The sequence below is a fragment of the Mirounga leonina genome, unplaced genomic scaffold, assembly GCF_011800145.1.
Source record: "Mirounga leonina isolate KUSES-001 unplaced genomic scaffold, KU_Mleo_1.0 Mir_93, whole genome shotgun sequence".
NCBI classification, from domain to species: domain Eukaryota; kingdom Metazoa; phylum Chordata; class Mammalia; order Carnivora; family Phocidae; genus Mirounga; species Mirounga leonina.
In genome coordinates this window covers 55,089,770-55,113,964 of record NW_023270854.1, presented here as the reverse complement: position 1 = coordinate 55,113,964, position 24,195 = coordinate 55,089,770, and the positions used below count along the sequence as shown (strand labels likewise).

The window sequence follows — 24,195 nt, the reverse complement described above, 5'->3', positions numbered from 1 at the left end:
GAATAATGAATTTGAGTGCTTTCCATTATAAACAAGTTCCAGTACATCATGGATTTATTTTAGTCAGTGATGGGTGAAATATGTTTCTTAATGAATTTTTTCCTTCTCTGAAGATTAATCTTTTAATAAGTCTCTCATCACTAGCAGTTACCCTTGATTCAGTTGGTAAATAGTTTTCATCTGAGGTTGATAACAATCAGTGAATCCCACAGTATTGCTTTTGTCTGTTAAAAGAGACATAATTATTCAAGTTTTAGCTGAACTAATGAGAAATGTATATGAAAAATATCCATGCACATGAATTATCTATTTATATAAATATAAGCATTTTATGAAAATTATGTAGAATGAAGAGCCATTGATGAAAGTAAATGGCTTATAAAATGTAATATTTACTAAACATTTTACATTATTAAAATGATGGAAGACGTCTATATTTTTAATCATATCACGTAAAAGACCCTATTCACTTAATTTACTGATTGATTATAGCTATTAAACTTGTATAGCATGTCTTAAGGATGTATTCTACACTGTTTTATGATTTCCTTTATTGAGTATGCTGGATCCATACGTTAGAGTTTAAACAAAGCCATGCCCATTTTGTTTTGCTCTGCACTTTAGCTTATACTATCGTGGGACAGCAGGAGATGGGGTTTCCAAGAGCAATATTTGACAGGTATTGAATGAACAAATAAACTCTTCAATTGATGGAGATGTAAATTGACCTCAGATTTCTAGACTGAGTAAAAGGCTTAATTTTTTTACAGAAAAAATTCTGGATACTTGAAAGATTGTGTCTGTTGGCATTTTGTTTTATTCAGATGTCATCTCTAAATTTGCTTTTTAATACAAGCGCATTTAGATGGGAGGGTTGGTTTATATTTGTTGATGGCACTGACAGGATATATGAATATTTTGTTAATTTTGTGTACCTTTCAAACACATGACACTTAGTGAAGGATTATAAACATTCCATTTTACAGGTGTGTGGTTACCGCCTCAGACTTCACTTTGATGGTTATTTAAGCTGCTATGATTTTTGGACCAATGCTGGTTCCCCTGACATTCATCCAGTAGGGTGGTGTGAGAAGACCAAACACGAATTGCACATCCCTAAGGGTAAGCCAGGATGGAAAGAGAGTTGGTTTTATTTTAACAACATTTCATGAAATACTAACAAGAGAGCCTGGTGTGAATTGATTTTCAAAATGAAAGTTTAATCCCCAAAAAGCAGTAAAACTACAAGGATGCCAATTTTAGAAGTGAATAAATGTCTTTAAAAGAAAAGTATCGAGACGCCTGGGTGGCTCAGTCGGTTAAGCGTCTGCCTTCGGCTCAGGTCATGATCCCAGAGTCCTGGAATTGAGTCCTGCATTGGGCTCCCTGCTCAGCGGGGAGTCTTCTTCTCCCTCTCTTCCCTGCTTGTGCTTTTTCTTGCTATCTCTGTCTCTCTTTCTCAAATAAATAAAATCTTTTTTTTTTTTTTTTTTTTAAATTCATGAGAGACAGAGTGAGAGAGAAAGGCAGAGGGAGAAGCAGGCTCCCAAGGAGCAGGGAGCCCGATGCGGGACTCGATCCCAGGACCCTGAGATCATGACCTGAGCCGAAGGCAGACGCTTAACCATCTGAGCCACCCAGGCGCCCTCAAATAAATAAAATCTTAAAAAAAAAAAAAAAGAAAAGCATCAATGACTGCTTAGGTCAAATATACTGATAAGGTACCTACGGCAGAAATAAAATCTTACCACTTAACATAAAGTTTATGAAACCTTAGAAGGAATGAAGAAACTTATTTTACATCACGGTTGAAATGAACTATTTCACTTAGTCACTGATGCTGTATAGTGAGGAAAATTGATTCACTGTATATTGTTTGTTTTAAACAAATCATGGAAAAGAGGTAATGATGAAAGAGAAGAGGATTTCACTGTTTCCTTTTGATGGGAATCAAAAATCTCATCTTTGTCTCTTGTTACGTGTGAGAGGAACCTGGGCTTGGCAGATGTGATTGAAGCCTTTTTTATTTGTTGTGTGCTGGTGAGGTGAGGCTTTGATCAGTCAAGATGCCCATGGGCCCATTTCCTTGCACAGCCACCTTCTGTGTATGGGCTCCTACTTGGATGCTAGAGTATTTGATGATGGTGGCACTTCTGGGAGTCAATATATAGTCATTTTACTGACCAACTCAGAGTGTCCTTCTGGGATCCATTCCTGAGACCAATGGCAGAATCCTTAAGATTGCCGGATGTCATGAAAGCCGGTCACGGGCTCATTTTTAGTAGGTCTTTATGGGGCCCTTGCTGTACGCAGGCACTGGGGATAGAGCCATGAATAAAATAAACCATCTCTGTCTTCATGGGGCTTTCATTCCAGGGAGGCGAAGAGTCAGACAAAGGTAAGCTAGGGTGTCAAGCAGTGACAGGGTTGGGGGTGGGGGACAGAGAGTGTGCTCAAGAAGGGCGTGAGAATGTGAGGTCCCACGGATAGGTGGATGAGGTGAGGGAAATCAGCGAGGCTGGGCAGAGGGCTGTCAGAGAGAAAAGCAAGAGTAGACGCCCTGGGGCTGGAGCCTCCAGCCAGCCCAGTGAGGAATCTCAAGGAGATGAATGTGGCTGGAGCAGAGAAGCAAGGGCAAGAGATGGGAGATGAAGTTAGAGGTGTAGCCCTCGCCTTGGAGGCTGTGCAAGGAGCCTGACTTTTATTCTGTGTAACACTCAACCAGAAACTATTTACTGAGCCCCTCTTGTTTGGGCCAGCACTGTGTGAGCACTTTAGGGCACATGGAGGGGAAGATCAGTAAAGAAGGGGAAACACGCAAAGATACGCAGCAGAAAGCTGTTGCTGCCAAATGGTCTTTGGATTGTGAAGGGGTTTCTGTAATTTTCCCAAGTGCCTGGCACCCTGGATTGTTGCATCATCAGGACCTCTGATGTTCTCAGTGACATGGCTTCTTCAGGAGTGATGATGAGCTCAGGAACTTTTATCTCTTCCCTTTGCCCATTTTGGAAAGCCTTACTAAGAGATGAGACTCCCATCAGGCCACCAGGGGACCAATTCTAGATCTTAATGAATTTAAAAAATTTGTAAGGGAATGATATGCATAATGGGAAGTCACGTCAACAGTTTTGAATTTTATATGTTAAAAAACACTGAAACAATTTAGGGATTTTAATTTAAATCATTTGTGGTCTGCTAAAGACATTGAATTTATGACAGAAGACTGAAGAAGGCTAATATATTGAATATGCACATGGTTATATCCTGTGGGCATTTTGAATAATCCATACTTTTTTTAGGTTATAGAAAAGATAAATTTGTTTGGATGGATTACTTGAAGGCCTGCAAATTGCAAAATGCTCCCAAGAAATTATTCAGAAACAGAAGTTCTGTAAGTATTTTCTTCCTCAGTATAAATCAGATTTCTACTTGAGCTTAAATTTCTTAAAATTCACTATATATTCCATTGTATTTTTTCAGAATCCTTAGCTTCCTATGACTTTTCTCACTTAATTTGTCAGTTTCCAATAGGTGTATCTTTCTCCCCCTTTTAAATATACAATTTCATACTTTATTTAGATGCAGAGAGTTGAAGACTTTATATTTAAATCCTGCCAAAATTTAAAATGCCTTTTGGAAATGTTTTTTCTTTTTGCTTCCAGTGAGTTACTTGTTTGAACTTAGCTTTGGTGTTTTGAGACCGGTAGTTGATACCACAGGTAGGCTTTGAAAAACCCAGCCTAGTTGGATTTACGTGTAATGAGAATGAGGGTGACATTTCCTACAGATTCAAGGGGCATATGAATATTTGGGTAGAGCACACTTGTTTTGCCATCTGTGTCCCCAGCAGCCTACCAGCTCTTCAGGAGAGAATGAGAATAAGGTGCAGCCCCTGCCTCGTCTGGGCCCCTGGACACACACCAGAGAAGGGAAGCCTAGCATTACCCTGCCACCTGCCACCTGCTGGCTGTTTGTCCCTTTGTAGGACACTCACCCTGATCTTGAAATCAATGTTATACAACTGCTCTGTTTCATATAATTGTACCAAGGAAAGAGAGTAATAGAAATGGGAAATTGCTTTTAAAGATGTAATGTGCTAAAGAGAAACAAAAAGCAGGGTTCAGTATAGATAGTAAAGAGGTGGAAAAAACCGTCTTCTAGTCCCCAGATACTGTATGCATACTTTCTAAATCCCAGGACTGGCTAATTACACTGGTACAAAAAATGGGGTTTTGTTATTGTAATCATAGTCCTTATTGTTTTTTACCATGAAAAAATGTGTATGGATACTAAAAAAAGCATTTGGATTTTTTTCAAGTATAGGTTTATTTATGGATTCGTGCATGTGTTAAATATTGAGAAAGCCACTGTTTTCAGATCTCATCAAAGTAATTGATAAATTTGGTGCTAAAGAGCCTATCTTTACTACTTCTCCAAATACTGGTATTTGGAAACTGTTCAAGTCTATGGGGAGCAGAGAAAATTATTTGATACTCCTGTATCCAGTAAACATCATATTTTTAAAATTAATACGATTCTTTCTAAGAACTGAAAAAGGAAAATGAAGATGATGAGGGAAATATAACTTACTTGCCAACAAAAGAAAAAAAGTACAAGGTAAAAGCTACTAGTTTCCTGGGTTTTGTTACGAATTTAACTTCATAACAGTTTGTTGGAATATTGGTACTAGCATTTACTGGCTTCATTCTGGAGGGTAAGTGTTGCCTGTAGACTGTTCTGATGCTAAACATAGAAGTTTTGACAGCAGCTCAGTCCTATTTGGTGTCCTGTTTCTTTTTGTGCCTCTTTCCTATGGTGCTGTGTTAGAATGGGCCAATGCCTAAAGAATTTCAGGTTGGAATGAAGCTGGAGGCCGTCGACAGGAAGAACCCTTCCTTGGTGTGTGTGGCAACCATAGCCGATATTGTTGAAGATCGCTTACTAGTGCATTTTGACAATTGGGATGATAGTTACGATTACTGGTGAGACACCAATGTGTGTTTTATTTTCGTGTGTTCATGTTTGGTGTTAAGAATTTATTTTCCTTCCGGTACTGTCACTGTCCTTGCTGTTCTTAGAGTAATGAACATCCGGAATTTAGTGGCCAATTTTTCATTACCTTGTGTTCCACATGAATTGCTGAATTAAAGTGCCCGAGAAACTTCTCCACTCTATGAGAGGTTATCTAATGAGGCCTCATCTGAAATAATATGACCAGGTCAGGGCACTTCACTATGTTGTGTCTAGTTTGTAAGGGAGGCATTTCTATGAAGAGGAAGTTAAGGACTTGGAGTATTTTTTTTTTTTCTTGAAAAATGTTGAACTCAGCCTGTCATATTTTTGAAAGGGAAGATTCATGGGGAGAATGGAGTGAATTATTTGAAAGCCTGTGGGGAGCAGAGAAAATGTAGGCTACGATACCATTAAACTAACATTGCATGAGTTAAAAAAGGTTTTCTGGGTAAAAACCTGAAATATGGAAGAGGGAATGGCAAAAATCATTTTTGTAGCATTTCTTCACAGTATATCCTGAATAACCGCCAGGTGTCTGCCTAAGGCTGCGGTTCTTCATGTACATGAAGGGGGCCCTGTTTTCTTCTTTGAACTAAGAAGCAGAGCATGGATTAATTGTTCTATGTGTCTTAGGTAGAATGGTCTGTGTTCCTTGAATGGGAGAAGGAGGAAATTGGAGGCATATAGAGTCTGGTCTGTCCCATTAAACTTTAGGCCAGCCTATTAATATTTTCCCTTGCTGTTAGCAGGAAGTGGTAGGAGAGGCTTATTAAAATGTTCACTCTTTGGGGATAACACTGGCAGTTCAGGCTCTAGTCAAACGCTTTTTGAAAATACTTTTAAATTTCAAGAAAGGTAAAAGAGAAGTTTGGTCACTTAGCTTATAAAACAATACTAAAAATTACTTCTAATTCTATTTAGCTATAAAATATTTTAGCTATGTAGTTACATCTTCCATGGTGTCTCTTAGTATCTAGAATGGTCATTACTCTTGGATTCTTTCTCTGGCATTGACTTGTGTAGGATCTGAAATAGAATCCTGTTTTGCAGGTGTGATGTAAATAGCCCTTATGTTCAGCCAGTCGGTTGGTGTCAGGAGAATGGAAGAACTCTGATAGCACCCCAAGGTAAGTGGGCTGGCTGCATTTTCTTTGAAGGCATCTCTGTGTAAGTGGCAATGGCTGTTCTTATTTTTTTGTTTATGCAAACCAGATTTTAATACAAAGTGTATGATAAAAATACTGTGCAAGGTTGTTTTGATCACCCAGTAACCCACGTGTCTGAAATCTGCTCGTCTTTCCCATAATGAAAATGGACTTGGTTTATAAAGATGTATTAGGCAGCCATTTAAAAAAATGTTGCTAAAAGTTTTTATCCAATGAAATGCGTACCATTGCTGCAGATCATTATTTAAAGCTAGCTATTTCCGCCTACGTAATCTATCTTATAACTTATGCTAATCCATTAATTGAATCATAAGTTTATTAAATATTCTTTGGAGTTAAATGAAGAAATGTAGAAATCTAAGGAGTGAGAATTAAGCATGAGTCTTCAGACTCGCCAGACCTTTTCACCAAACCAACTTGATGGTTCTGCTAAACACCACAGCAGGGACTCTTTCTAGTTATTTATATTTTTTTCTCATTACAGAAATATTAAGCATTTAGAAACTTTCTGTATCAAATTTATGTTTTCTGATTTCAAAATTAATTAGATATAGTGGTTGTTTAAGCTTAGCATTTTTAAAATAAGTATTCTAGGAGAAACTGATTTCTTTCAATAAAAAATGTGCAGGAAGAAATGTAGAGTATGAGGGCATCTGTGAGGGGTCCGACTCCTGGTTTGGGCTCAGGTCGTGTTCTCAGGGTGCTGGGATCAAGCCCTGTGTTGGGTTCTACACTCAGCGTGGAGTCTGCTTGAGATTCTCTCTCCCTCTCCCTTCTCCCCTTCCCCTGCCCCTTTCCATCTGCTCCTCCTGCTCGTGCTCTCTCTGTAAAATAAATAAATCTTTAAAAAAAAAATGTAGAGTATGTAACATGCCATTCTAGAATGGAGCAGATGTTTAATGTTTTGATTTGAATGATTCTGGAAATTTGATGTTTTAATGTTTTTTTTTCTTAATACAGAAAAATGATTAGGATTTGTCATCAAATTTATGAGTTCAGTGAAAAAAAATTCAAAAAATTTAAAACAATCAATAAACCAAATCAAACCAAACTTTAAAAAAACACAACCTATTTAAACTATCCAATTAGTCTAGAAAAGTTTTTATAAAATATATAACATCTTCTCAAATTTGATTTTGATACGCAGACAGATTTAGAGTTGTTTGTCCTATTTTTCTATAAGACTGGCTAAAACTAATTTTAATGTTTTTCAAGATGAGGTGAAACGTTCGTCAGATCTCAGAATATGTGGTTTGAATTGGTGTGTCTGGAGGTCCAGCACACTCTGTTTCCCATTTTCCTCTAGTGGAATAACTTCTCTGCTACCTGCAGGTTATTCTTACTACACTTCATGGATAGTCAGTGGTTAAGTTCATCACCTTGTCTCCTGGTGCTGTGTCAGCCTGGAAATAGTGTAGCGCTTTTAAGAATTGTATGTCCAGAATCTTTCCATCATTAACATGAACTGAGGAGTGAGGGGGCAAAGCTCCCATACCCCAGATAAGGCCAAGGTTTTAATTAAGGCTCTGCTTGATGGGTGTAGGAGACTATTTAGTTCATAAAATCAATAAAAGAACAATGGAACTCAACCCAGATTTATGGTTTTCCCCATAGAATTGATTGCATATACAAACATCGTCACCATGCCGAGATTTGAATAAGAGTTGTAGCCAAAGACCAATTTAGTGATAGAAAGTCTTCACTTCAGGGTCATATTTTCTTCCCTAAGATGCAGGTTTAAAATTCTGAGGAGATTTTGTCCTGATATATAATGTCTGAATTAGAATCTTCCAGTTAACCTACCTCTAAACCTCGTCTACTTGTTAGTATTTTTTACACATTACGGAGTGTTTTTATACACTAAAATACTGCCCTCCCCAAACCCCAATTCATATAATACTTTGTTTCTCTGCAGTAAATTCTTTATCTACTTTTTTTTATACTGAGATATAATTCACTTATTATAAATTTCACCCTTATAGTGTATATTTCAGTGGTTTTAGTATATTCATAAGGTGGTACAACCATCATCTCTGTCTACTGCCAGAGATTTTCATCACCCCCAAAAGAATATGCTCCTGTACTCAGTCACCCCTCATTCTCTCCTCCCTTTCAGGCCTAGGCAACCACTGCTCTATTTTATATCTCTATGGATTTGACTATTCTGGACACTTGGCATACATGGAATCATACAGTATATGGCCTATTGTGTCTTGGCTTCTTTCACTTAATATAATGTTTTCAGAGTTCATATTGTAGCATGTCTCAGTACATCATTCCTTTTGTTTACAAATACTATTTTAGTGTATGGATATGCTACATTTTGCTTATGCATTCATTAGTTGATGGACATTTGGTTTGTTTTTACTTTTTGACTATTATGAATAAAGCTGCTATAAGCTTTCATTTGTAAGTTTTTGAGTGATAAGTTTTCATTTCTTTTGGGTATAATTCTAGAATCACTAGGTCATAAGGTAATTCTGTGTTTGAGTAATTAACAAACTATTTTCCAAAGGAGCTGCACAGTATACCTTCCTACTGGCAATGAATGAGAATTCCAGTTTCTCCACATCCTCACCAACATGTTATTTATTGTCTTCTTGATTATAACCATCTTGGTGGGTGTGAAGGTAGATCTCATTGTGCTTTCAATTTTCATTTCTCTAATGACTAATGATGTTGAACATCGTTTCCTGTGGTTATTGGCCATTTATGTATCTTCTTTCAAGAAATATCTGTTCACATTGTTTGCCCATTTTTGAGTTGGGTTATTTGTCCTTCTGTTACTGAGTTGTAAGAGTTCTTTGGATATTAGACTCTATTGTTTTCACTTTCTTGATGGCTTTTTTTAAAGTACAAAAGTTTTAATTTTGATGAAGTCCAATTTATCTGTTTTTTTCTTTTGTTGTACTTTTGGTGTCTAAGAAAGCACTGCCTAATCCATGGTCACTTGTCATAAAAGACTTTTCTTTCCTCATTGATTGGTCTTGGCAGAATTATTGAAAAACAGTTGATTATAGACAGATGAGTTTATTTCCGGGTTCTTCATTCTATTCCATTCCTTTATATGTCTGCCCTTATGCCAGCACCACACCATCTTGATTACTATAGCTTTGTAGTAAATATTGTGAAATTGTGAGTTCTTTAACTCTATTTTATGTTCTTTTTCAAAATTGTTTTGGCTGTTTTGAGTCACTTGCAAATATGTCCCTATGAATTCTAGAATCAGCTTGCCAATTTCGATCCAAAAAAAGCCAATGGGGATTTTAATAGGGATTGATCTGTAGATCAGTTTTGAGGGTAGCCATCTCAAAAATATTAAAAATTTCAGTTCATGAACATGGGACATCTTTTCACTTATGTAGGTCTTTAATTTTCTTTCAATGATATCTTACAGTTTTTAGTCTACAAGTCTTGCACTTTATTAAATTTGTTCCAAAGAGTTCTCTTCTTTTTAAGTTGAAGTGAAATTTACATGACATACAGTTAACCATTTTAAAGTGTATGATTTAGTGGTAGTGTATTCAGAATGTTATGCAACCACAAGCTCTCTCTAATTTCAAAACCTTTCATCACCCAATAAAAACATTCTCTACTTATTACGTAGACACTCCCCACTCCTTGTCTCCCATCCCCTGGTAACCTCTACTCTGCTGTCTGTGGATTTTCATATTCTTGATACATTATACATGTTATATATAAAAAGAATCCTGTAATGACCTCTAGTGTCTGACTTCTTTCACTTAGTGTAATGTCAAGGTTCATACAAGTTCTAGCATGTATCAGTAATTCATTCCTTTTTATGATTGAATACTTTTCCAGTATATTCATATATTATGATTTCTTTGACCATTCATCTGTTGATGGACATTTGTATGGACATTTGTACTTTTTCCTATTATAACTAATACTATTGTGAGCATTTGTGTGTAGTTTTCTGTGTGGACCTGTGTCTTGTCTTCTCTTTGGTGTATACCCAGGAGGAGAATTGCTGGGTCATATGATAATTCTGTGTTTAGCATTTTGAGGAACTGACAGCTGTTTTCTGAAGTACCTGTGCCATTTTACATTCCCACTAGCAACATATGGCAATGATTATTTCTCAGCATCCTTGCCAACTTGTGATTTTCTGTTTTCTTGATTAAAACCACCCTACTGGGTGTGCAGTGGTATCTTACTGTGGTTTTGATTTATATTTCCCTAATGACCAGTGGTGTAGCTCATGTGGCTATTGGCTATTTGCATCTTTTAAGAAATAGTTATTCAAATCCTTTGCCTATTTAAAAAAATTGGGTTGTCTTTTTATTATTTATAATTGTTTAAATATTTTGTCTATTTACTATATTATTATTATTATTGTGAGAAATTTTTAAGATTTATTCATTTGAAAGAAAGAGAGAGCATGCATGTGCAGGGGGGAGGGGCAGGGAGAGAAGGAGAGAGTCTCAAGCAGACTCCATGTTGAGCATGGAACTCAACATGGGGCTCAATCCCAAGACCCTGAGATCACAACCAGGGCCGAAACTGAGAGCCAGACTTCTATCCAACTGTGCCACCTAGGTACCCCTGTGACAGTGTTTTAACATATTCTGGATGTGAAACCCATATTGTATAAATGATTTGCAAATGTTTTCTCCTATTCTATAGATTGTATTTTCACATTCTTGATAATGTTTTTTGCTGTAAAATAGTTTTTAATTTTGATGGTCCACCGTATCTATCTTTTCATTTGTTGCTTGTGCTTTGGTATTAAATCTAGGAATCCATTGCCAAATTTGACGTCATGAGGATTTACCCCTATGTTTTTTTCTATGGATTTTATAGTTTCAGCTTTTATATTTGAGTTGTTGATCCATATTGATTTAATTTTTGTATATGGGTACAAATGTATATTGTATACATTTATATGTATACATATAGGTACGTATATTTCTGTACTTACCTTAAGTAAGGTAGTGGTTCAACTTCATTCTTTTGCATTTGGTTATCCAGTTTAACCAGTACCATTTGTTAAAGAAACGATTTTCCTATTATATGGTCTTGGCACCATTGTTGAAAAGTAGTTGGCCATAGATGTTTAGGTTCATTTCTGGACTCTTCATTCTATTCCATTGGTCTATAATACATATCCTTATGTCAGTATATATGGTTTTTTTTTTTACTTTCTTTTTTAGAAAAATGTAAGTTCACAGAAAAGTCGAGAGGAAGGTACAGAGATATCCTTTATACCCCTGCCTTCACACATGCATAGCCAACCTCCAGTATCACCATTGCCCACCACAGTGGTACATTTGTTAGAACTGATGAACCTACATTGACACATCATTATCACCCAAAAGTAGGTAGTTTATTTAGGATTCACTCTTGGTGTTGTGTGTTCTGTGGATTTGGACAAATGCATAATGAGTAGCTATCATTTTGGTATCATACAGAATATTTTCATTGCCCTAAAAATCCTCTGTGTTCTGCCTCGTCCTCTCTCTCACCCCCCAAACCCTTGGCAACCACTGATCTTTTTCCTGTCTTTATCATTTTGCCTTTTCTGGAATGTCATATAGTTGGAACCATACAGTAGGTAGCTTTTTCATACTGGCCTCTTTCACTTCGGAATATGCATTTGAGGTTCCTGCATGTCTCCTCAGGGCTTGGTAGCTTACTTCTTCTTAGTGCTGAATAATATTCCATTGTCTGGGTGTATCTCAGATTATTTATCCATTCATCTACTGAAACACATCTGTTGTTTCAAAGTTTGGGCAATTATGAATAAAGCTACTGTACACACCCATGTACAGATTTTTGTGTGGACGTGTTTTCAACTCCTTGGATAAATAACAAAGAATGATATTGCTGAATGGTGTGGTTAAGAGGATGTTTAGTTTCATAAGAACCTGCTAAACTTATCTTCCAAAGTGACGGTAACACTGCATTTACACCAGCATTATATGAGAATTCCTGTTACTCTACATCCTCACCAGCATTTGGTGTTTCAGTGTTTTGGATTTCAGCCATTTGAATAGGTGTGTAGTAGTATCTTGTTTTTAATTTGCATTTCTCTGAGGACATATGATGTGTGGAGCATCTTTTCATATGTATATTTGCCATCTGTAAGTCTCCTTTGGTGAGATGTCTGTTAAGGTTTTTATTAGCTCATTTTTAGTCAGGTTGTTTGTTTTCTTATTGTTGAGTTTTAAGAGTTCTTTGTATATTTTGAACAAGTTTTTATCATATGTATCTTTTGAAATATTTTCTCCCAGTCTGTGACTTGTCTTTTCATTCCCTTAACAGTGTCTTTAGCAGAGTTGAAAAATTTAATTTTAGTGAAGTCTATCTTATCAATTATTTATTTCATGGATTGTGCCTTTGGTGTCATGTTAAAAAAATCAAGACCAAACCCAGGATCATTTAGGTTTTCTCCTATGTTATCTTCTAGGAGTTTTATTATTTTGCATTTCACATTTACATCTGTGATCCATTTTGAGTTAACTTTTGTGAAGGGTATAAGATCTATGTCTAGATTCATTATTTTTTTTGCATGTGGATGTCCAGTTGTTCCAGCACCATTTGTTGAAAAGACTGTCTTTGCTCCATTGTATTGCCTTTGCTCCTTTGTCAAAGATCAGTTGACTGTACTTATGTGGGTCTATTTCTGGGCTTTCTGTTCTGTTCCATTGAGCTATTTGTCTATTCTTTTGCCAATACTATGCTGTCTTGATTATATACAAGTTTGATTACATACAAGTATACTAGTTGTATAGTAAGTCTTAAAGTTGTATAATTTCAGTCCTTCAACTTTGTTCTACTTTAATATTGTGTGGCTCTTCTGAATCTTTCACTTCTCCAATAAACCTTGGAATACCTGTCAATATTCACAAAATAACTTGCTGGGATTTTCACTGGGCTTGCATTGAATCTATAGGTCAAGTTGAGAAGAACTGTCATTTTGACAATATTGAGTCTTCCTATCCATGAACATGGAATATCTCTCCATTTATTTAGTTCTTTGATTTATTTCACAGATTTTTATAACTTTCCTCATTAGACCTTGTACATATTTTGTTAGATCTTATGCCTATTTCATTGTTTTGTGTGCTAATGTAAATGGTGTTTTTTATTTCAAATTTCACTTGGTCATTGCTGATACACAGAAAAGCAGTTGGCTTTTACCTATTTACCTTGTATCCTGCAACCTTGCTATAATTGCTTATTGGTTCCAGGAGGTTTTTTGTCTATGTTTTTGGATATTTACACAGACAATCATGTCATTTGTGAACAAAGTTTTATATTTCTCTTCCCAATGAATATACCTTTTATTTCCTTTTCTTGTAATATTGCATCAGCTAGGATGTACCACACTCTTTTGATCACTGTAGTTTTGTAGCTAGTTTTGAAATCTGAAATGTGAATCCTACAACTTTGTTTTATTTTTCAAGATTTTTTTGGCTGTACATGGTGCCTTGCAGTTCTATATGAATTTGAGGATTGGACTTTCTATTTCTAGAGAAATGACTATTGGGATTTTGATAAGGGTTACATTGAATATAGATGGCTTTAGGGAGTATTGCCATCTCAATAGTATTAAGTTTTCCAATCCATGAACATGGGATGTCTTTTTACTTTTTAAGGTCTTTTTTTTTTTTTAAGATTTTATTTATTTGAGAGAGAGAGAGTAAGAGTGGGGTGAGTTGTAGAGGGAGAAGCAGGCTTTCCACTGAGCAGGGAGCCCAATGCTGGGCTCGATCCCAGGACTCCAGGATCATGATCTGAGCCAATGGCAGACACTTAACTGACTAAGCCACCCAGGCACTCCACTTTTTAAGGTCTTTAATATCTGTCAGTGGTATGTTTTAGTTTTCTGTCTATAAGTCTTTTTTCATCCTTGGTTGAACTTATTCCTAGGTATTTTATTATTTTGGAATGTATTGTAAATGAAATTGTTTTATTTATCTCCCTTTGGAATTGTTTATTTCTGGAATAGAGAAATTTTAATTTTATAATTTTATATCCTGCAACTTTACTGAATTAATTTATTAACTCTACTAGTTTTTTTTTTTTTTTTATGTGTGGATTCTATGGAATTTTCTTACATAAAATTGTGTAGTCTGTCAAAGGAGCAAAGTTCTAAAAGATTAAAATTTCCAATTTGAATGCCTTTAATTTTGTTTCTTGTCTAATTGTTCTGGCTAGGACTTCCAGTACATCATTGAATATAGCGGTGAAAGTGGCATTCTTGTCTTTTTCCTAATCTTAGGCCAGAAAAATCTGTCTCTCACCATTATGCATGATGTTATTTGTAGATTTTTAATAAATGCCCTGTATCATGTTAAGAAAGTTCCCTTTTAGTTTTGACTGTTTTCATCATGAAAGGATATTGAATTTTCTCTAATGCTTTTGTTGTATCTATTGAAATGATTATGTGGGAGTTTTTCCACACTATAGTTTTCATGGTGTATAATCCTTTAAATGTGCTGTTGAATTCAGTTTACTACTCTCTTGCTGAGGACTTTTGTACTGATATTCAGAAGGGGTATTTGTATTTAGTTTTCTTGTCATGTCTTTTCCTGGTCTTTTCATTTTTATGCTATTGTAAATGGAATTGTTTTCTTAATTTCATCTTTAGATTATTCATTGCTGTTGTGTGGAAATATAATTGATTTTTGTACTGTGATCTATATTCTGAACCTTGCTGGATTTATCAGCTCTAATACTGTGTGTGTGTGTGTGTGTGTGTATTCTTTAGGATTTTCTCGATGCAAAATTATGCCCTCTCCAAGTAGTGAAATTTTTACTTCTTTCTTTCCATTTTGGATGCCTTTTATTGTTTCCTTAAATCCTCTGGCTAGACCTTCTAGTACTTTGTTGAATAGTAGTGGCAAGATGAGACATCGTCTTCTTTTTCCTAATCTTAGGGGAATGCTCAGTCTTTACACATAAAGTGTGGTGTTTGCTGCTGGTTTTTTGTAGATGCCCTTCATCAGATTGAAGAAGTTCCTTTCTGTTCCTGGTTGCTTTTATCATGAAAAAGTAGTTATTTATTCTATTAATATGCTATTATTATATTTATTGCTTTTTATATACTGACCCAGTCTTATGTTCCTGGGATAAATTTCATGTACCCTTTTAAAATGTTTTTATTCCTAACAGTGTATCTAAGGCTGCTAAGAGTGCTAAGGAAAAACAGGATAAACTTTGAGTCCAATGCTTAGTTATATAAGGTGTTCATCCACAGTATGATTGTTTATCTTTAGGAGGGACTCAACTGTGTCATAAAGGGGTTTCTTCTTATGGTGTTGGAGGGGGTTGACCCTTCATGGTCACAGGACCACATTGGACCACAGAAAGCTTCCCATTTGATGTGGTGATATGTAAAATAAAAATTCAAGTAGACCAGCCATTAAATCAAAGTATGAACAAGAGAGTGGAGTGTAATGAAAATATATGCAGAGGAAAAGTGAGCAAACATTGGGTGAAGACAGTTAAAGCTTAGCAGTAAATGAAATTGCTTAAAGCTTGTGATGAGTTATGATTATGCTAGCCTGTAGGTTTGTGTGAAAACACGAGTAACCAAAGATGTTAGGTCCCTATTAAGAGAGGAAAGGTTTGAAACAATGGATAGTAGAGGGGGCCCTGAAACAGGATAATAGAATGCTGTGTACTCAGATAGTCCACAAATGGGAATTTGGACATGAGATTTTAAAAGAAAAACCAACCAACACACATGATCTTCAGATATTCCCTCTGCTGTGACAAGGCTGGGGCTAGGAGGCAGGAAATATATGTAATATATTAGATGTCATATGTATTTTATATTTATATATGTATTTTTAGAGTTTGAACATAGTAAAAGATAAAAAAATTAATATCTGTATGAATGATTTGTTTCTGTTAGTAATTTAGCACCACAGCTTGTTAGCTGTAGTTATTTTACTTTAAGTGAATTTATATTTTAAGCATCACTTATGGCTATAGAATTTTACATTAAATTTTATTTTATGGCTGTAATTATATTGTTGTCAGAAGAAAATGTATTTGCTATATTAGTTATAGCTTCTACATGTGTGTGTAATTGCACATCTGAGAACGATTAGGGTGCTTGAAAGTAGAACAGTGTGTGCTGATCTGTATAGTTGTCCCTGGTGTATATCCAGATTCTCATAGATTCCAGATAAAAGAGCCTTTTCAGAGAGAGAGAGAAAAAAAAGTCAGTTTTTAAAATGTAAAAGTGCTTTTCACTGATACAAATTTAATACAAGGTGTTACATATTCTATTCAGTGTCTTTCTACAGAGGACTAAAAAGGTATGGGCTTCTATTCCTTCAGAAGTAGCAATCTGCTGGAATTTTAGCTGAAGTTACAAAATGACAAAAAGTTGTCAGGCAGATCCTTTAGCATCTGAAGGAGAGAAGCTCCTTTCCAGAAGGTTTGTTGGGTCTCATAGTGCGCTCTTGAGTTTCACTTGGTGATGAGCAGGCAATGTCCTGTTAAGAGTCACCTCCTTATAAAGAGGGGCAAGTCTCATTCTTTTGTTGAAGTAAAATCCCCTAGTAGCATAGTACTAGGGGTTCATGGTATGGCCAAGTCTGTACAGTTAGAAACTAGAGCTGTCTATGAAAGAATTTTAAATAGATTGTCAGGGGAAAGTTATATTTTTTGCTTTTTCAGTTCTTTTGAATGGCATTGCTAAAGTAACTCTGATTGCTTTGTAATGTATCTGAAATTCCTAATACTCTACGTTGCTTGGTGTGGCTTGTTCACTGGTCAAAACGGTATTGTGAAGATTGTTTTCTCAACAGCAGGATTACTTGTGTGAAAAATCTGTTGTGCAGTCCACAACAGGAGCCTCCACACCATCCATCCTCCTGCTCAGTTTGGGCGGGGGGACAGGAAGCCCTGCAGGAAGATGATGGCTGTGCGGGCTCCTCTCACTGACAGCGGGGCCGTGTCCCCCGGGAAGGATGACAGTCCTGCATAGAGTGCCCCTCCAAATGCAGACTGCTGTTCACATTTGAAGCACACTCTGAATCCAAAGTCAGATTCAGTTCAGCAAACATCTCCATAGTGACTTCTGTGCTTACTGAAGGGGAAGAAGCAAGCAAGTATAAAACACGGTGAAGGAGGGGATCTATCTGTTTCTGTAAACCACTATTGAGATGGAATTCGCACACTATACAAGTCATCCATTTACTGTGTACAATTTGGTGATTTTTAACATGTTTACAGAGTTGTGTAACCACCATCACTGCATTGAATTTTAGAATGTTTCCATTACCTCAAAAAGAAATCCTGAACAATTTAGCTATTATGCCCAACCCTCCATTCCCCTCAGCCCTTGGCAACCATTAATCTACCTTCTGTCTTTATAGATGTGCCTATTCTGAATAGTTCATGTAAGTAGAATTCTATAACGTGGCCTTTCATGTCTGGCTTCTTCATTTAGCAAAATGATCTTAGAGTTCATCTGTGTTGTAGCATGGATCAGCACATCACTTCTTTTAATTCCAAATATTATCTCATTGTAGATAAGCCACAATTTGTGTATCCATTTATCAGTTAATGGGCATTTGGGTTGTTACCACATTTTGGCTATTTTGAATAATACTGCCATGAACATTTGTGTGAGAGTTTTTGCATGAATGTTTCCAGTTCTCTTGGGTATATACTTAGGAGTGGAGTTGCTGGGTCATTTAGCAATTCTGCATTTAACTTACTGAGTAATTGCCAGATTCTTTACCACAATTTTACCTTCCCACGGGTAGTGTGTGAGGGCTTCAGTTTCTCTCTATCCTTGTTAACACTCGTCGTCTCTGTGTTCTTGTTCATAGCCATCATACCGAGTGTGAAGTGGAATCTTGTTTTTGGATCTCATTTTTCTTGACTGCCCAATATGACTTCACACATTTATCTGTTTTTGTGGCAATTTCGTGAAGATTTTGTCAGATATTTCAATTTCATAGTGGAAGACCTGAGGTCCAGAGAGCGTCAGATAACTGGTCCTCGACCTTTCATGTGCTGTGAAGGGGTTAGGCGGCAGGCCCTGGTAGTAGACTTCACGAATGCCTTTGTCTTTTCCCCATGCTGCTTGCAGCCCTCCTTCACATGGGCTTGGGACATTTTCAGCAGAGCACCGGGGACGCAGGAGAGGGAAGTGTGAGCTCCAGCTCTGTGTGTGGACATCTTCACAGGGGAACGATGGAAGCAGTGTTGACGTTAGTCTTCGGAGGGCGGGCAGACTTTCACCTGAGAAGTGGAGTAGACGAGGACATTAGGCAGAAGGAACGATAGGCACCTCTGTAAAAAAGGAAGTTCCTGGAAACTTCAAGTTATGGGCATATGAGTAATGTGCTGGGCTTCAGGGTAGGGAAGGGGAAGCAGGGGACAGGAGATGAGAAGCAATTTAGAATATTAGACTCAGAATGATGTGTGATTGGCCTTGTAAATGTTTCTACTTTATTGAAAGTTGGAAATAATTTTAGAGATTCAGAAGTCACAATAGCAAAACTAAACTCCCTGCCAAACCATTTGAGATTAAGTTGCCAAAATGAAAGTTTTGCCAGTCACCTGGTAATATCCTCTGTGAAGCACACATGTACAGATTTCATCCAGGATCACCTGTGTTTACTTGTCCTGTCTCTTTAGTGTTCTTTAATCTGCAACAGTTCATCATCTTTCCTTGACTTTTATGAACTTGGCACTTTCGAAGAGTACAGGCCAGTTATTTTTTGTCACAGGCTTCTCACTTTGGGTGTGTCTGATGTTTCCTCAGGAGTAGATGGATTATGCACCAGGGGAGGAATATTCCAGAAGCAATGCATCCGCTTAGGTGGTGGTGTCCTTTTCCTGCTATTGTTAACTTTGATCACTTGATTGAAATGGCGTGTGCCATTTCTCCAATGCAAAATTACTCTTTTTCCTTTTGCAATTAATACCTACTTGTGGGAAGTGACTTTGAGATTGTATGATTATTCTATTTTTCATCTAACTTTCACTCACTAGTTTTTAGCATCTTTTGATGTTCATTAGATGAATTAGTAATTATTATGTTGCTTGCCAAATGATGATTTTCTAATTACATTATTTCCTCTGCATTCATTAGTTGACTTATGCTGCCCCATGACTTACTTATTTATTCAGTTTTTACATACAGTAACTGGAGTTGTGGGTTCCTATTTTGTTCATTGTGCTTTAAGCTGTTACTCTCATTATACAGGACCTTGGTGGGGGAGGGTGGGATAGAAGGGACGGTGAGCAGCCTTTCTCGATCCTGGGGAGCTGGCAGTCTACTGAACTTATAATAACTGTTACAGATGATAACAAGGAGATTAGTCAAAAAAGTAACACCTGGTCAGAAAGAGAAGTGTGTGCCTTATGGAGAAAATGGTATAACGGTGTACTGCCCCGTCACAAATGACTGCAAGCTTAGTGGCTGAGACAACACGAAGTACTATCTGGTAGGTCTGGAGGACGGGACTCTGGTACGGGTTCCGCTTCAGTTTTGAAATATTAATAAAGAATTAGTAGGTTGGGTAGGTTGAGGCCATTTTTTAGCTTTAAAAAGCCAGAATGAGGAGTTTGTAGTCACACCTTCAATGTAACTATGTTTAAGCATTTATTTGGCAATAGTAGGCCAGATTAAAGGAAGACCATTAGGGAGATTCATTGTATGTGAAAATAAGGAGCAGGGGTTGGGAAGATAGAATATACTTTGGGATTTCTGCTTACCGATTTGGCAAGGGACTGAATAAGGAAACGCAAAGGAGCTCTTTATTCAGACGTTTCTTGTGGTCTGGAAGGCTCTGAATTGACGGGCTGGGGAAATAAATCTGGTTCCTCACCTCGCAAGGCTCTTCTTTTCCTTGTAAATATTATGTTCTAGAGTAAATACATTTCAATGTGATAGCAAAAAGCCACTCAAAATAGAAAAAAATAAACTTGCATATTTAATAACTCTGGGACAATTTTCTGTGGCCATCTGATACAATGTGTCATTTTATGTTATTGTGTCTATGCCTCAGGTAGACATTCTCCTACCAGAGGTCCCGTAAGACATTGCCACAGTTCCATCAAAGGGTAATCCTGCCACTGCAGCATATGATATCATGAGCCTCTCTTCTTTAACTTGATTGCAAATCATATCATCATTTCCCCAAGGCTTTTCATGGAAAGTGAAATCCCTACACGATTCTACAGAGACACTGTAAAGAGAGAGTATTCTCTCCTCTGTAGAGAGTGTTCAGTCAGCTCAATTCTTTTTATGAATCTAAGTTTATTTTACCACTGAATCCTTATACATAATCACCAGTGAAGTGAAGCAGCGAACTTACTAAGTCAAACTTATTTAAAATAAATGTTTTTTTTTCTTTTCATAAAAGTGCAGGAAATGAGTAAAAGACAAATGTAATAATGAATAAATTAAAATATTAATCTCACCACTCAATAGAGCTTACCATTATTATTCTGTTATTTTTTCAACCATCTTGTGTTTTTATTTGACTGTATATGTAATTTAAAAATTAGAATTGTAATCTTATTGTTCATACTGCTTTGTAGCCATTTTTTCCCCCTTTACTTGCAAATATAATTTAAACATATTTTCTTTTCTTTAAATAGTCTTTGAAAACCTGGCTGTTAATGACTGCATAATTATCTGTTATGATAAATATCACAGTTTATTTTGTTTTTTTTCTTTTGTATCAGACCTTAACTTTTTCTAATTCTTAAATAACAATGGAAGACATCCTTTGAAAGAAATAGTTATGTGTGTTACTACTTTCTTGTTGTTATAAGTAGAATTAATGGATTACAGAGGATAGAAACAATTTTTAAGCATTTGATAAATATTTCCAGATTATCCTCCATAAAGTTTTTTACTTCCAGCAACAATATTAGAAAATTCAGACACGAAGGAGAAAAAAATGGAACAAGATCCCAGATCTCTCAAAATACAGACACAAATTTTCTGTGAATGTTGTGTTATCAAGGACTATTTTGTTTTGTTCACAATTTATCCACATGTCCTGGTACATAAAAATAGGAAATAAATCACATTTAAAAATATTTTAAATAAAATAACGCATATACAGGTTGAATTAGTAATCAGAAATCTCCCAACAAAGAAAAACCTTGGACTTGATGGCTTTGCCAGTGAATTCTACCAAACTTTTAAAGAATAACTAATGTCACTCCTTTTCAAACTTTTCCAAAAAATTGAAGAGGAGGGAACCCTTCCTAACTCATTTTATGAGCACAGTATTACCCTGTTACAGCCAGAAAAAGACACTACAAGAAAACTACAGACCAGGATCCCTTATGAACCCTGATGCAAAAATCCTCAACAAAATACTAGGAAACTCAATTCAGCATCATATTAAAAGGATTATATGCCATGACCAGTGGGATTGACTTCTGGAATGCAAGGATGATTCATCATATGAAAATTGATCAATGCAATAATACCAAATTAACAGAATGAAGGACAAAAGCTGACATAATCATCTCAATTAATGAAAAAGCATGTGGCAAGATTCAACACCCTTTCATGGAAAAAAAATACAACTATTTAACAGGAACAGAAGGAAACAAACTCCATATAATAAAAGCCATATATGGAAAACCCACAGGAAATATTATAGTCAGTAGTGAAAGACTGAAAGCTTCTCTTCTAAGATCAGGAAAAAAGCATAGATGCCTGATTTTGCCCCTTTTTTTCAACATAGGACTGACAATCCTAGCCAGAATAATTAGGCAAGGAAAAGTAATAAAAGGCATTTGAATTGGAAGCAAAGAAACAAAATTATCTCTGTTCCTGATATGATGATATGATCTTATATGTAGAAACCCCTAAAGATTACACACATACACACACACCCGTCTTAGAATTCATAAATGAATTTAGCAAAGTAACAGGATACAAAATTAAGACTCAAAAATCAATTACATTTCTACACACTAACAATGAACACTCTGAAAAGGATATTAGAAATAATTCCATTTACAATAGCATTGAAAAGAATAAAATGCTTAGGAGTTAACCAAGGAGGTGAAAGACTTGCACAATGAAAAGTACAAAACACTGCTGAAGGAAATTGAAGAAGACATAAATAAATGGAAAGACATCCCATGTTTATGGATTGGAAGACTTAATATTATTAAGATGTCTGTATTACCCAGAGTGACCTATGAATTCAATGCAGTCCCTCTCAAAATTCCAAAGGTGTCTTTTGCGGAAATAAAGAAACCTCTCCTAAGATTTATGTGAAATATAAAGGGACTCTGTGTAGCTAAAAGAGTCTTGAAAAGGAATAGAGTTGGAAGACTCACAGTTTCTATTTCAACATATTACATATATATATAAACATATTACAAAGCCACAGTTATTAAAACTGTGATAATGGCTTAAATGTAGACATACAGACCAATGGAATAGAGGTGCCTAGAAATAAACACTAACATATAGGGTCAAATGATTTTCAACAAGGGTGCCAAGACCATTCAACCGAGAAAGAATAGTCTCTTCAACAAATATTGCTGAGCAAGTTGCTTAACCACAGGCAAAAGAATGAAGTTGAACCCCTATCTCACTTCATATACAAAAATTAAATAAAAACAAATCAGTGACCTAAACGTAAGGGCTAAAACCATAGCAGTCTTAAAAGATAGGGCAAAAGCTTCACAACATTGAATTCAGCAGTGATTTCTTGGATATGACACCAAAGGGACAGAAAACAACAACAAAAAAACAGACAAACTGGGTCTCATGAAAATTAAAAACTCCTGTGTATCAAAGGACACTATAGAAAGAGTTAAAAGGCAACCTCAGGATGGGGTGAAATATTTGCAAATCATATATCTGCTAAGGGATTATTTTCCAGAATATACAGAGAAATCGTAAAACTCAAAAATAATAAAAAACAACCCAAATAAAAATGGGCAAAGGACTTTTCTCTAAACATTTCTCTAAAGAAGATACTGGCGTGGTCGGTAAGCACATGAAAAGAGGCACACCATCAGTAATTACTAGGGAAATGCAAATTAAAACCACAATGAGATACCACCTCATTCCACTGGGGTGGCTACTATTAAAATAAAATACACAGAAAATAAGAAGTGTTGGTAAGGATGTATAGAAATTGGAACCCATGATCATTATGGGAATATAAAAAGGTATGGCTGCTGTGGAAAATAGTATGACAGTTCCTCAAAAAATTAAAAATATAATTACCATATGATCTGGTTATTTCCACTTTTTGGTGTATACCCAAAAGATTTGAAAGCAGGGTCTCAAATGTCTCATACATATAGCAACATTATTCACAATAGCCAAAATGTGTCCATGAACAGATGAATGGATAAGGAAAAACCCAAGTGTCCATGAACAGATGAATGGATAAGGAAAAAGTGGTATATTCATACGATGGAATATCAGTAAACCTTGAAGGAAATTCTGACATATGGTACAACATGCATTAACCTTGAGGACATTATGCTCAGTGAGATAAATTAATCACAAAAGACAAATACTGGATTATCGCACTTATATGAGATACTTAAAGTAGTCAAAATCAGAGAGAAAATGAGTGATGGTTGCCAAGAGTTATGGGGAGAGGGGGTGGGGTATCATTGTTTATGGATATAGAGTTTCAGTTTCATCAGAAGAAAAGAATTCTGAAAAGAAAAAGTGAATAAGTAAAAAAAAAAAAGAGTTCTGGAGATGGATGATGGTGATAGTTGTATAACAATATGAATATATTTAGTATCACTGAACTGTACATTTAAAAATGGTTAATTGGGTAAATTTTGTTACGTGTATTTTACCACAATGAAAATTAGAAAATAGTTCACATATGTAGTTGTATTACAAGTCCTGTTAATGAAAAACAACATTCTTCTCCCTACCCCAGATTTTTTTATCCAGGGACAAACCTGTTACTTTTAACATTTACCTCCCTGTTCCTCAAGAATGTGTTTATTGCTGCATAACTATATTTTCAGTTTAGATACTATCTCTTAACCTGTACTCAAG

The 24,195-nt window shown here is 36.0% G+C and overlaps 1 protein-coding gene across 1 annotated transcript in view; it reads left to right on the top strand.

Moving 5' to 3' along the window:
- L3MBTL4 (L3MBTL histone methyl-lysine binding protein 4) overlaps nucleotides 1-24,195 on the top strand; it is a 397,494-nt gene that overhangs the window by 95,420 nt on the left and 277,879 nt on the right. Inside the window, exons 6-9 of the mRNA XM_034995942.1 lie at nucleotides 987-1,122; nucleotides 3,300-3,391; nucleotides 4,828-4,982; nucleotides 6,064-6,140. Of these exons, the coding sequence (XP_034851833.1) occupies nucleotides 987-1,122; nucleotides 3,300-3,391; nucleotides 4,828-4,982; nucleotides 6,064-6,140 (460 nt within the window). The remainder of the gene's footprint in view (nucleotides 1-986; nucleotides 1,123-3,299; nucleotides 3,392-4,827; nucleotides 4,983-6,063; nucleotides 6,141-24,195) is intronic.